This window comes from Molossus molossus, unplaced genomic scaffold (assembly GCF_014108415.1).
Source record: "Molossus molossus isolate mMolMol1 unplaced genomic scaffold, mMolMol1.p scaffold_m16_p_7, whole genome shotgun sequence".
NCBI lineage: Eukaryota > Metazoa > Chordata > Mammalia > Chiroptera > Molossidae > Molossus > Molossus molossus.
In genome coordinates, this window is record NW_023425401.1 from 91,332,458 (window position 1) to 91,347,435 (window position 14,978).

At 42.0% G+C, this 14,978-nt stretch overlaps 1 protein-coding gene across 2 annotated transcripts in view; it reads left to right on the forward strand.

Moving 5' to 3' along the window:
* SND1 (staphylococcal nuclease and tudor domain containing 1) overlaps positions 1 to 14,978 on the forward strand; it is a 475,051-nt gene that overhangs the window by 277,512 nt on the left and 182,561 nt on the right. For both annotated transcript variants that reach the window (XM_036247541.1, XM_036247542.1), the window contains exon 14: positions 9,474 to 9,546. In XM_036247541.1, coding sequence (XP_036103434.1) covers positions 9,474 to 9,546 — 73 coding nt within the window. The remainder of the gene's footprint in view (positions 1 to 9,473; positions 9,547 to 14,978) is intronic.

Genomic DNA, 14,978 nt, shown 5'->3' on the forward strand with positions numbered 1-14,978 from the left:
TTTAACTCGGAGAGTGTAAACCCACTACATTTTGGGCTCCCAGTTAGGTGTCATGGTCATGAAGTTTCCAATGGGATACAGCACGTGTTGGCGGGGGGGTTGCTGTTGGGGCATAGGGTAGATCAACTGTTGCAAGAGCCAGTGATAACAGGAAAATGCATTAAAGAACTGGTGTGGGGAAGTGATTTGACGACGCAGCTGAATGTGGGGAAATTTAGCTTTTCCCTTTCTTCAGAAAAGATGATGCACTCAACATCCAAATAGCAGTAATCAATCTGCATTTAAGGCAGCACAAATGGCCACTTCTGGAGAGCTGTATAATGTCTCCCATTTCCAAATAGTTTTCTCCTTCAGGATATTGAGATGATCTGTTCACTCTACATTTATCCTTGTCTTCCCGTCCTACCCCCAGTTCCATCTGTTAGAACTCAAACTGTGAGACTTACCTTGATGACTAGTGTGAGGGGTTTGGGATAAAGTTAGGACCCACTGGGTGTTTCTTTCCTTTTATATACAAAGGGTGGTTCTGCCAGGCCATGGTCAAATAATGAACTCTTAGTAAGAAATAGATCTTGACCTGGCCGGTTTGGCTCAGCCGTTAGAGCGTCGGCCTGTAGTCCAGAGAGACCTGGGTTCTGTTCCCGCTAAGGGCACATACTTCGATTGCAGTTTGTTCCTGGCCCCGGTTGGGGTCGTGTGAGTGGCAGCCAGTCGATGTGTCTCTCTCACATTGATGTTTCTTTCTCTCTCTCTCTGTCTCTCTCTCTCTCTCTGTCTCTCTCTCCCCCTCTCCCCCTCCCTCCCTCTCTCTCTCTCTCCCCCTTTCCCTCTCCCTCTCTCTCTCTCTCTCTTCCTCTCTCTCTCTCTCTCTCGCTCTATCTGAAGATGAATGCAAAAATGTCCTTGGGTGAGGATAAAAAAAATAAAATAAAATAAAAAGAAATACATCTCCTTGTCTGATCTTTTCTGTAATTGTTACTCTGCACTTGTCAGAGGAAGTCATTCTAGAGTAATTGTCCTAGGTAATTGGGTTCGTCAGCCTCCCCCTACCTTGTCCCATCCCGGTTCAGTTGTGACAATTGATCTGTCCAGAGCAGCTTGTCCATTCTTTTCCATCTCACTGTTCTCTTGCTTCTTTCACACAACTCCTAAATATTTGAGGTTTCAAAGTACATTTGAAGATGATCATATTGGCAATATAATTTTAATCCAAAACAATAGTTTGTAACAATAGAGTGATAACACTTGGCTGTTGACTCTTTTGAATGTCTTATAACTTGACTCCCTAAACCAAGTCATTCTCAAAATAGGTCCTCAGATCAGCCATGTTATTGTCATCTGGGAACTTATTAGAAATGTGGATTCTAAGGTTCCTCCAAAACTCCTCCCATCGCAGACTTAACTGAAGCAGAAACTGAGCCCTAGCAGTCTCTTTTAACACCTCCTTAGGGCGACCTGAGAACCACCGCCCTAAACCATTCCTGACCACTGAGAAACACATTTAAATATATCTCCTTTTGTGGCAAATTAATAATCTTATTGCAGTGGGAGTTAGAATCATGGCTGTAAGTATTAGAGAGCAAGGCATGAAATGACCAGCTGTGGATTTCTTTGGATGTTTCTGTCCTCGTACTGCCTTCCCTGTGGTCACAGCCATCCTGTTCCCACCAAGTCAGCTAAGCAGCTCTTTATTCCCTTTAATTCTTGTCTCGATGCCCTTCCTCATGCTCTGCATTCATGGCTTTTTAATTCGAGTCCTTGTGAGCAGTCTCCTCCAGTGCTTGAGGGTTGCTGTGTTTGCTTGATTTGGCTTATCTGCAGTGTGAGGTGGCTGAGCGGGTCAGAGGGCTGAGTCTCTATCACAGATGGCCCTATCCTATTTTGCTCCAAGCCTTGGACATCTCTCAGGAGGACTGTAGTTTGAATAATTAATCCCTGATACATCAATGCATGGACATAATTTTATAGCTACTGGTGAAGGGGAAAACCACTTCATAGCTTTCTTTCATTTGCAGGGTTCTTGGCATCTAAAATTCTTGTAAACTTCTTCATGCATTTCTGTTTTATCCTAAGCTGCCCCAACTCCCCCTTCCAGCTTTGGGCCCAGAAGTTGAGATGGAATACTCCTTTTGCCTCTGCATCAAGTTCAGAGATCCACATCTCTAGTGGATGGCAATGAATCTATTCCAGCAAGTCCCAGTAAATGTAGCTCACATCGGAAAAACAATTTTCCAAACAGTTGCATTTTGCTCAGTTAAGACGCATTAAAATTTTCTCTGGTTTGTTTATGTTACAGTAACAAATATATTATCAGGTGTATTGGGGATAAAAACAAAAATACACAGTCCAGTGGGGGATTTGGAGGAGCAAGTAAATAATTGCAAATATAATTGTGTAAGAGTGGAAATGTAAGTAGGTATCTGGGATGCATGGGGAAGGAGCACCTAAATCAAATAGTTATCCATAAATGGAATCCATGAGGCATTTTCTGTCTACCTGGAAATAGAAAACAACAGAAGAGTGCTTCATTGTCTTATGACACTGCACTTATATTTCTGTGAATTTATCCTAAGGTATAATTAGTGAGGCACCCAACAGTTTATTTAAAAGTTATTCCTTGTGGCATTATTTATAATACTGGAAGTATTATATTTGCATAAATATCTAGCAATAGACAATTGATTACATTATGATGGCTTTATGTACAGCTATTAAAATGATATAAAAATTTTAAATAGGGAAGTGTTCATTTAGTTATTGTTTCTGGTGGGGGGAAAAGAGATTGCAAAACTTTTCCCACATTTTTTTTGGAAGTGTGAGTGGTGGGTGGGCATGTGTATATAAGCACTTAGAAATTATGTTGATGATGCTTTTATCTTGGAATAGAATTACAGATCATTATTATACCAGATTTTTTTCTGATGGCCATTCTTTGCCTTTGTTATCAAGGCATGAAAAATTGTAAAATCAATGTCACTGAGGCACTTTTAAACTATCATTGCACCTGATCTCACCCTTCTGAGGCCTTGTCCTCTCACGAAGACTCTAGACCAGTGGTTTTCAGCCTTCCTAATGCCGCGACCCTTTAATACAGTTCCTCATGTTGTATGTGGGCGAATCTGCATGTGGGCGGGCCCACCTGGATACGGATAGAGGAGCGTTGTCTCGGTTCCTAAGAACACATCGGAAATATGTGTTCGACCCCCAAAGGGGTCACTTCCCATAGGTTGATTACTAACTGCTGCTCTAGACTGATATTGACCATTTCTACCCAGACCTAATAGTCCTGTGGTCCTAATCAGGACCATGGAGTTCATTTGCTTGTGTTTCCCGTCAATTTAGCCCTGGGGTGCCTTTTCTCTCGTGGTTCTCTGCCATAGGGCTCCCAGTGTTTCCTCTTCTCTACTAAGCACTGCAGGTCTGTTGTCATGTCTGGCGCAATAACATGTGTTTTTATTTCTTCTTATATTTAGATGAAATGGTGGTCTAGAGTTCTTTCTTATTGCTTCACTGCCTGATAATACCCACTGAGTCATTCATCTGCCCATCTCCCCTTGACTTTAGGACTCAGTTTCTTCATTTTCAGTCTATGTATGCTCCATATTTTCTGTCTTCTCAGTAATTCTAATTTCGTTGAAAATGCAGCCGCAAAATCTTAGCGCCCCCACCTACCATTCTGCACCTGTGCCTGCTCTGTATCTTATTTTCTGAGTGTCAGGACCCTGTTGCTTCCTCCAGCTGCCAAGGAAACCAGGACAGAGGCCAAAGGAATTGTTTATTGCTGCCATGTTTCATTGATACCGGTATGTGGTTCATGCTGAAACACAGTATTCATCAGTGTGACCTGAAACACAGTGAGAGGTGCTTTAGAAGTTACGCAAGTTATTCACTCTTTGTTCTGCTTTTCAACCTTTCCTGTATTGTCTAGTAGGAGTTTCATACAATCCTGACTCTTTGTTCTGTTTTATCGTTTCTTGTTTATGGTGGTCAAAGCTTTGTTTCTACTCACTGCCATTCAGATCGTTGCCTGTTTTCTGTAGTTCTAGGAGAGTTGCTGAGGGAAATATGATGCCTTCATTCTTGGTGCACTTCTGCTTCTGTTAAGCTCTTCTGCCCTATATTATTCCAAGTAGTAAAACCAATATGCCTAAGAACGGAGCATATAACCTGAAACTGCATCCAGGAAAGCCAGCACGCCTCGCTCTTTGGCCTACAGTCACTTTGGCATTATCCGTGTCTTCAATTTGAAATATTTTCAGTGTTCTGCATTAGTCAGTCACCAGTCATTTGTTCAGCTTTGCTAGGCACACAATAATTGAACTAGATGGCTCTGGGTTTATATAACTATGTGAACATAGCTCCGTGTTAAATACGATAACAAACATTAAGGACAGAATCCTAAACTCAAAGGGCCTGAATTCTTGCTATAGAAATAATGGTTAACATGCAATGCACTTTGAAAGTAACATATTGCAGTTTATAATTACGTGCTGAACTGATCCTGTCCCCTCACATGTGTATTTCTATAATTCCACTACTATTTCAGAGTCATTTGTAAATACTCCTAGCATATAAACTGCAGCTTACCTAGGACCCCAGGTTAAGAATTCCTGATGTGATAACTGTGTTACGATTGTGATGAGATTGTTGCTATGAATAAGTTATAATTTCTTTTTATTCCATACTTTGCACCTGGAGGAACACATATAATGAATGAGACATGGAGAAAATGGGACTAACTGGATTAGAAGGAAGCATGTAGAGGCCCAAGAAAGCTAAGCATTATAATTTCCACTTGATGTCACAGGCTGGTGGTTTTTGTTTTGGGTAGAAGTAGGGGAGCAAAATGATGAAATAGATTTTTATGAGAAGTCATGCAGCAGTGGGACACAATGTTGAATCAGAGTAGTGTGCAGTATAAAAAGGGATTGAGTGAATTTAGTTAAAATATTTTTTTGGTTTTTGTTAATCCTCAACCGAGGATATTTCTTCCATTCATTTTTAGAGAGCATGGAAGGGAAGGGGGGAGAGAGAGACAGAAACATCGATATGAGAGAGACACATTGATTAGTTGCCTCTCACATGTGCCTGACTAGGTCCAGGGATTGAACCTGCAACCCAGGCACATGCCCTTGACTGGGAGTCAAACCCACGACCCTTTGGTGTGTAGGCTGAAGCTCTAACTGCTGACCAACCTGACCAGGGCTAGTTAAAATATTCTTGATGTTATCTTGGAATAAATTGGTGAGGGCCTGGCCCAATAGGGTTACAAAAGGGCCACATGAGTACAATTAGGAAGGGAGAAAGTATTAGATATAGGGAATAAAGCAAGAGCAGAGTTAAGGGACATGTTGGTTCCTAATTACCAAGAAAGCATTGTTTGGGGGGAACTCTCCATTCAGGATCTCCTTACGCCTTTCAGGTCTGGAGCTTCCCTTGCTGCATCATTTCCCTGCTAATTCTCTGTTGGCCATTTCTGTGCTTCCATCACTTTATTTTCTTTAAGTGTCTTTTATATATGAAAGCAATTCTTTTTTGTGAAACTGTTGGAAGCTCCTATTCCCCAGAAAAATTTACGTATATAATTTTACCATTTTAGGGTAGTTCATAGATACTTCTAGCTTCCTAAGTGTGCAGCTCACTTTATGTGCCTAAGTTAAGAATTTCTGATGTGACAGCTGTTTTGGTGTCAGGTTGCATCTAATTATAGATTCTTAGACTTTCTTTGTAATCTTACAAAAATATTTGTTCAGAATAACAACCTACCGTCATTGAGTAGAGATTAAAATCATGGCCTGTTGGCACAATATGAACTGTTATGTGTCAGTGGTGCCTTGGAGAGGGTTGGTCTGTAGGTTTTTCTGTCTCAGTAAGGGACTTCAGAACTTAGAGCAAACTATTTCATTGCATAAAGTGTGCTGAGATTTTAATCCTGTTGTTCGCAGGCACTGGGGGTAATCTTGTTTTAACAGTTGATGGTTTTATGATCTTGTAGGGAGGCAGTAGCATCTCATGTATGAGCATTTTTAATTTTGCTGTTTAAAGAAAAGAAAAGAAGAGTGTTCCTAATTTTTGGAATGGGATTCTGCTAACCACACTGTAGCTTCTAAAAGCTTCCAGAAGCAACCTGGAAAGTTGAGTTTTTGTTCTCTTCTGACTTTTACCCCTTTGTATGAATATGGATGTATACTGACTTTTCTTGGCTGGTGATGATTTCTGTCCATTGTTGGCACCGCTGTTCTTTGCCATCTTTGCACTGCTGCTGCTCAGAGACGAAAGGTTCTGAGAGGAGCAGGCTGTGTTCTGCCCCACTGCTTCCTTTCTCCTGGCTGGCCTGAGCACCAGCTTGCCTTTGTGAGAAAGCAGCTATTAAGCAGACACAGCAGGAGAAGTTTAGAAGTCAGGAATTTCATTCCTTGCCTAATGAAAAGGGATGTTGAGCTGTGGTTGCAGCCTGCAGGGAGAGGGAATGTGGGGAGGGAGGGGTATTGGTGTTATCAGTGGAAGCAAACCTGCTAGCTAACTCCTCTTCCATGTCTCAAAGATGGAGGTCCCCAAGCCTATCCCAAAGAAACTAGGTCATATAAGATGCACGGGGAACCCCGCTGAGAAGTAGTGATAAGGCAACAGAACCTGGATCTTGACTTTATTTACAACTGTTAGGGGGCAGTCGTGTCCTATAGCCTTATAGTCCTGGAACAAAGATGTATATTATGTTCCCTTTGGCAAAGAACTGTGACAGGCCTGCCACTCTTGGTGTTTGCTCCTCTCCTCTTTCAGATGCATGCATGAATTTCTACACTGGGTACTTCCCCCAGTTACCCCATTAATGAAAAGTTCTTGCTATGGCATTACTAGCCTTGGGTCAAGCTGAGGGAGGGTTTCTGGAGATGATTTACCCAGGTTATTTCTGTAGCAGTGTGGGAACAAGAACCGAAGCGACCCTGGCATGGGGAAGGAGACCCAAGCAGAATTATATATCATTTAGCTCATTTCTCAGAGAACCCTCACACTTGGTGGCCTGGGTCCAGTATCCTGCTTCCACTGTAGAGTGCTTCCTAGGTGGGTGTTATGTGCACTTAGTGTTTACGAATTATTAACTTTCGGTGTTGCCTCTATTTTGTTAAAAAACAACAAGAACTCTTTCTCAGTTTGTACATGATGCTATAATACTGCTTTCTTGCTGCCTCTTGAATGTACTTGAAATTCATCTAATTTAGCAATAAGTGTGAAAAGCTTAAGTCTTTGAAGATTTTTCAAAAGTAATGCCTGAATGTAAATAAGTATCTGATAACATCCTTTTTAGAAACAAGGTATAACATTAAGTTTTCTTTTTAAGACAAATTTAATTCTGGTTTGTTTGTTTTTAAATGTCTTGTACACACTATTATCCGTGGTTTTTGGTTTGGGGAATTATATTTTTCTCTTGAGTGGCATGCTTAATCTTGGTTAAGTCTGGATTTTTGCTTATGGCACAGAGCTACTTTGGTGTCACAGAAGGAAAGCAGAAATTTAATGTATCACCTTACTTCCTTTGCCTGGAGAACCTCTGTTTTCTAACTGACTGCTCAGGCCCAGTTCTTTTCTCCTCATACAATATGAAATGCTTTCCAGCCCCCAGGAAAGGCCATGAGTTCAGCATGCCCATTTGTTTCCCTCGTCCTTGTTGTTAGAAAAAGATAGGCTGTGGGCATGTCGGGCCCCCAGAGGACCTGCAGAAAGCTGTGCAGGCCTGCCTTGAAGGAAGGTGAGTTACAGTCAGGTGGCCATGAGCTTGCCTTGCCCCACAGAGGCTTTGTTCTCCCCAAGGCTGCTCCTCCCAGTTTATGGTAGCAGAATGGGGAAAGGGAGAGCCTCTTGGTGGCAGAGGATGAGTTAGATCTGTTGTTGGCTTCCAGCCAGTGGTTTCCCATGTAAACCATCCTTTAGTCCTCTCCCGTGAGCTTATAAATCCCAAGGGACTGGGACAGACCTTGAGAACCAGCCCTGGTCTGTGATCATTAACAGGTTCCCTGAGTGATCAATCATTGGACTAAATTGTAAAAGGAAGACTGATCTATTTGCAATTTCTAAAGCTGAGGAAGCCCTCAGTTCAAATTCAGGAGGTTGCTATGGAATTCAAGGAACTTGGAAATGCTTTCTTTCAGTTAGCAGTTCAGATCAGAGTGAGTGTATGGATGTTCGTTTTTTTTCTTGTTAACTCTGTACTTTCATATTTTACCATCATCACGGAAAGAAAACACAGTACTAGGGAAAGCATTTGTTTGTTGTTTCTGAACAGAAGGCATTTAAATCAGGTGAGTGGGAACAGATCCCCTGTGATGGAGGAAGGGGCAAGGGGTAGATGGCAATGGCCCAAGTATGCAAGAAATACAACTGTTCCACTTTGCGTTGAGCAACATTCACCTCCTTTGGTTTATGTGAGTTTGATTTAGAAAGTTAGGACCTGAAAGTAACCCCTGCAGAGCAGTGCCCTCTACTGCTGGTCATTTAGTGAGAGCCTGGGTGGGAAGAATAATAGAAGTGTGGTTACTAGTGTGACAGTTTGACAAACTGTATTTGAGCCTTCTGGATAGTTTTCATTTTCTCTGGAATTCAGAATCTGTAAAATGCCTAGTCCACACCCTGAATCTCTATGCTTCATTCTCTAAACTCAGAAATGCTCCCTGCTTGGGTCTGCAGACTGGTAGGACACAGGAAGTTCTCATCTAATAGGGTAGTGACTTAGTGATTTAGCCATCAACTTTTATTCACTAGTCCTTTGTTCTTATGTGAGTGATCATACCCAGCGATGCTTAGGCTTCAGTCCCTGTTACAATTCAAGGGATTAGGAGATAAAAGATGGGAGGTTGGATCAAACCAACCAGTGGCCAGATGTGTGAGAGAGTCCCAGAGTCCCCTGCTAAATCCATTGTTATTACAACCTGACACTGATTGAAAATGAAGCTTAATGTCAGTTATGTAGCCTTTGCTAACTTTTCCTCTACTGTCAGATGGCTTTCCCATACAGTGTTGCTTCATTCAGGGCAATTTATCTTTTTACCTTGGAGGAACTTATTTCCATTAGAATTGGAACTCTAGCTACATATTTTGCATTTAAAATGTTTCATGTGATTAAACACAGAAAGAAATATTATTCTGTTTCTTAGGAGTGTACTCTTCCAACTGATTCTTCTTTTGTGCCTGGAACAATGCCTCTAATTTGGAAACAAGTTCCAGGAGCTCTCTGATTACCAGGCCCACCATTAGCTGAAACTAGCAGCCAAGTACTGATAACTAGGTTTAGAAGAGCTGGCTTATATTTCCTCCCAGCAAATACTCTTGTAGAGACTGGCTACTCAGCCGTGTGCAGTGTGGTTTGTGTAGTGAGTGATCGACACCCATTCAAACTACCTCTCTTCTTACCCTGTTTTCCCACCCTCCTGCCCTTTCCCTGTGTGATTTGTATTTTAATTGGGTTTTTTCTTCTACAGAGCTATTAAGAATGGCAAAGGATTGCATAGCAAGAAGGAAGTGCCTATCCACCGTGTCGCAGACATATCTGGGGTGAGTTGTGTCTCTGAATAGAGCTGTGTGGCTCAGAGGTGCCAAGAGGTTGGCTGCTGATTCACCAAAGGACTTAAGCTGATGTGTTTTCTGTAGCTCATTTGTTTTCAGGCACTAATGTGAATTTTTCCAGGGCTGCTGCTTATGCATCTATGGAGATGCTGTTTTATATTTTGAAAAAGCAGAATTCAAACTAGAGCTTAAATTTAACCTCCTATCTTGTCATCTGAACTGTTATGGTGTTGCTTCTCCATTTTTTAATTACTGTGACTTACTTAGAAGATATTTCTTTCTAGTAGCATTAAAATAAAATTATCCCTATTTAATTCTTGCTATGACTGTGTTACCGGAAAGGGGACCTGGCCCTGAGCGGGTCTGCCTACAGCTGGGCTGGTAGTGTGTGGGTTCTTGACTTTGTACAGGAAAAATCACACATGAATCCAGGTGAATTTTAGAGGTCATTTATTAAAGTTGGGGATAGTGAAACAAGAAAGGGCCTGGGAAATGAGCCTAGGCTGGACTGCTTTGGCTCACTAAGAAGCCAGAGAGAAGGGGGCCTTGGGGACAAGTTTAGGGGGGTTGTCTGGGATAAACTCTTGCTGCCCATTGCTGCCCTGGTTGCGAGTCTCATGGGGTCCCTTAGTGCCTGCCTGTAGGGGAAGAAGGTGGGGAAGCTCAGGTGTGTTCTTGGGAAGGAGAGGGCACACCAGACCTTCATTTTGAGGGATTTTAAAGGCTGGGTGTTTAGGAAGGTCTTAGGGGAGGATCTCAATAGAATATTCATCAGCTTTATGCTGATGTACCTAATGAGATTTATTCTCTTAACTTCATCTGTCGTGGATGTGGTTGGCAAATGGTACTAATTGGATTTCTGCTATCTGTCTCCCTGAGTAGGGTGATGATTTAAGCTATTTACCTTCCAATTGGGGAGGAGGTTTAGGGAAGATAGGATTTACTAGATGTCTGTAAACTGCTGTTTAACTATCTGGTCTTAGTTTCCTTATTCCGCTTGTCTTGGCTTACGGGCCTGTCTCAACTGGAAAGTCTTAGTGGAAAAAGGTCAAGTATGGGTTTTAGGACAAGTTTAAGTATTGTCATTTCCTCATGACTTCTTTTTCCTGCTGTAGCCTCTCTCAGGGATAAATGTGTGAACATCCTTTGAGTTTGTTGTAGACCAACGAGACAGACCAGACTCAGACTCTGAACTGGGTTCAAATTAAGAGAGCTTTATTAGCCATGCGGCGACTATCCCATCCTACACAGAGGAGAGAGCAGCCCCGAGCTCAGGAGGAGGGTTGCTTATATAGTTGTCTTAGCCCCTGTTAAGGAATTTGGATTAAGGGTATGCGAGCAAGCAAGCACGCTGTGCTAGTACAGAAGCAGATATTTGCAGTTAGCTGTTATGCCTGAGGGAACAATCAGTTTCTGTGTACACAAAGCAATGATTATCTATACAATGTAGTGGTTATCTATTAGCAGATAGTTCGTGCCATTCCCTTAAAGTCCAGGGGGCAAGGTCATGTGTTTGTCCTTTACAAGCTAATGGATGGAGATGCTGTATTAGAATAGAAGATGAGATACTTCCGATGTCCCAGAAGGCTGTGTCCAAACAAGTGTTCAGTGATTAGGGCTCTACCCTCACAAAATTAGGATCTCTTGGCTGAGTAGATACTTTTGTTATTTGAGAGGGTTTATTCACTTATTCATCAGGTATTTCAGTGCCTGCTGTGCCTAGAACTGGTCTAGGCACTGAGAATATAGCAATGAACAAAACTGTTAATGTCCCTATTTGTACATGGGAAAGGGAGACTATAGCAAAATCAGGTAGCAGCAACTGCTATAAAGAGAAGTAAAACCAACTAAAGGGGGATAGTGAGTAGTTGAAGTGTGGATTTTTATCAGCTGCCCAGGGAAGGCTTGTTGGTTCATCAGTTCACCCTATGTTCCTAGGACACACAATCCATTTCAACTCCCTTAGTCACTGATGGTTAGAGGGGATTCAGGTCATGTGTAGGGAGGACCACATAGCCCAAGTATTGTGACAGAGGCTGGTAAATCTTAGCTGGGACATTCAGGAAGCTTGCCTTGGGCACCAAGAAGTAAATGCAACTATAAACAAAAGCTGCTAGAGCTCAGCCTAGCCCACAGCAGTGATGAATTAGTGTGTATTATCTTCCTGTTCTGTTGTCTTCCCAAGCCTAGCTGAGGTTTTGCCTGTTGTTCCTTCTGATCACGCATCATGAAGGTGTCTGTCTGGCCAGCTAACCCTTCCCTAGATGTAGTGGTATCCTGTTCCTGTAAAGCAGTGGGATTCTGTTGAGCTTTTCTTTCTCTGTAGCCAGTCACTGCAGATTACAGATTCAATACTGTTACTACAGTTATTGGACTTCTGTCAAGAAGTTGTTCCTCTCTTTAATGAGTGAGGTACGTTGATGTGCATTTTTCATAGTGCAGAGCCCTGAGCAGCCCACAAACCTGTTTGTAATGACCTTAGAGCCACTGGTGACTAAGTTGTATCTGCTCATTGTTAACAGGGTGATGCTATCATACCTATTTTCTGTGTGGCTTACCTTCCTGAGTTATTCTTTACATATATTCAACTGCTATGGCATTCGTAACAGTATTTTCTTTAATATCATTCTTTTGGTGAAGATGTTGGGGTAATCAATGGGCAATTTTTTGGCTGTTCAACTGCAGGGGGGAAAACATTATAAATACCTATTTTGGAAAGTGCAATGGTGATTCCTCTACACTAGGGCCAGATAGGCCCAGCCATAAGCTCTTGTCAGGCTCACACTCTACGGCAGTGGTTCTCAGCCTTCCTAATACTGCGGCCCTTTAATACAGTTCCTCATGTTGTGGTGACCCCCAACCATAAAATTATTTTTTTTGCTACTTCATAACTGTAATTGTGCTACTGTTATGTCTTAGGTGACCCCTGTGAAAGAGTCGTTTGACCCCCAAAGGGTTGAGAACCGCTGCTCTAGGGTCTTCTAGAAGCTGACTGAAACCTTGATGATGATGGTGTTCTCTTTGGGCTTGTGGGGTTCATTTTCTTGCTGAGATTTCCCATTGGCAGCAAGGTGAAGTCCTCAGCAGGCTTTTGAGGCAGATGGACACTTTCTTCAGGACTGCCCTCTTGGCCCCTGCCAATACAGTGTCCTATGGAACTCGAGTGCTGTCTGTGATATATGCTGCCTCCTGCCTGGATTTGTTTTGGTGTTTTCTTTTTCTTTTGTTTTTGTTAGCAAGAGATCTTAGGAAACTTGTCTTCATATTCTTCCGTGGTTTTCATTTGTTTGTTGCCCCCTGTCCCCCATCTGTAGCTCTGTTTCATGCATATTTTTATTCTCTTTTCTGTCTGGATATTGAAGGATTAGTTTGCTGTTATGTTATTTAAAAATAAATGCCAATTAAATCTCCCTCAGTTACCACATAAATAAAAGAGAAAAGCTTGAGCAAGTGGGAAAGGGAAAGGGAAAATCTGTTGCATTTAAATAGATGTCAGGATAACCTTGTCTACCTTCATCACACATTGTTCAGCTTAGATGGGAGATTTCCTTTCTTTTTTATTTTTATGTTTTGGTGCCCTCTATAATAGAGGAGCTTTCTCTTCCTGTTTCTACTTTCCCTTCTTTCTGTCATAGTGTCGTGTGAAATATGTGTGTGTTGGGTGCCCTTTTGCCATTTAAGTGAAATGTGTGGGCTTCAGCTTCCTGAAGCATGCTGGCGATGCTACTGTCTGAGTGGCAGGCAGGCATGTGGGGGTCAGGCACGCAAACAGTTTACAGCTAGATGAAGACAAAATACCTACAGTAGTAAAGGCCATGGAACACACACATCTAATAGTTCCATAGAAGCTTCTTCATCTTTTTGTAATTTTTAACTGTGTTGTTCTTTTCTCTCCCTTCATGACCCCCATCTTAGTCACCAGTCATGATAAATGGAAGTCTTTGTTAGGCTAACAGTATATATGCAATACACTGCCAGAATAACTGGCTATGAACTGGTGTTTGCACAGTACCTCTCCCTACCCTAGTGCACATCCTTGGGTGGCAGGGGAGAGACATACAGTGTGAGGCAAACGTAGGTTTACAGTTGTGTCCATGTACATGAAACAGAGTTTATTCTCTTATTATTATTTATTAATTATTACATTTGAAAGTGGATACAACTGTAAACCTACTTTTGCCCCACCTGTATATAAGCTCCTCACATGTTGTCTCCTAAACACCTTTAAGAAATATGCTATACAGAAGAGATTATATATGATGTTTGTGAGACAAATAACCTGTAAAGTTGTTTTGATTTTAATGGCTTCCAGGTTTTAGAGTTGAGTTTCTACCTCATTGTCCATATCTTGCATTTTTAATTTTAATTGATTGATTAAATATTTGAGAGAGAGACAGAGACAGAGAGATTGACTTGTTGTTCCACTTATTAATGCATTCATTGGTTGACTCTTGCATGTACTCTGGTGATTGAACCCACAACCTTGGTACTTTCTGATGGTGTTCCAACCAACTAAGCTACTTGGCCAGGGCCTCTCTTCTCTTGCATTTTTAAAAATGATTTAACCAGGTAAAGGTCAGAGTACATTAAAATGCCTTGTATGGAGACTTAGCAAGTGCAAGGCCTCCCTGGCTGACTTCATTCCAGTGGTGGAACGTCAGTATCCTAGCACAGGAGTGAGGAGATGACTGCCTGTTTTGGAAAGTGAGACACGGCCTCTGTGGTGATGAAACAAGCAGGCCTTTTCATATGCATTCATCGGCTTTCCCCAGGACTGGACTGGTCATGTTTTGGCTACTAAGTATGCTTTCTGACTTTGGGTTCTGCTGTGCCAGTTGAGCCTGTTTTTTCCCTTTTCATATTGAGAGCTCAGTCCAGTTTGTGACTTTTCAAAAATGTTATGATGGCTCCCAACTAGTGGTTTTGTTTTCTGTTTGTTAGTACGGAGGATTTTTAACGGTAATGTCAACTGGGTGTTTTTCCATAAGGTATATAGTATCTGTATAATGTCACCTGAATGAACCCTGCCTTTTTGGCTAGGACTTTGTAAAATTTGGCTCTTCTCTGCATCTTTTGCACCTGTTTTCAGGGTAACCACTAAGGGAAAACATACTGCCAATCTCATCACTTGAATCCTGAAGAAGTTTTTAGTTTTCTTTAGTTCTAATTTTTCAAGGTGAAGGAAGTGGTCAAGGTGAAACCCTGGTCATTGCTCTTGTTTCTCAATAGTCTGTTCAGTTTCCTTCAGGCTAGGATATTCCTTGGAATGTGAAACCAACGAAGAAGTTGACCGACCTACTTCCGGTCAATATTGGCGGGTAGGTAAACGCGGTATCGCGTCCTCCCACAACCACATCAAAGTTACAACTAGCCCTGGCCGGTTTGGCTCAGCGGTTAGAGCGTCGGCCTGCAGTCCGGAG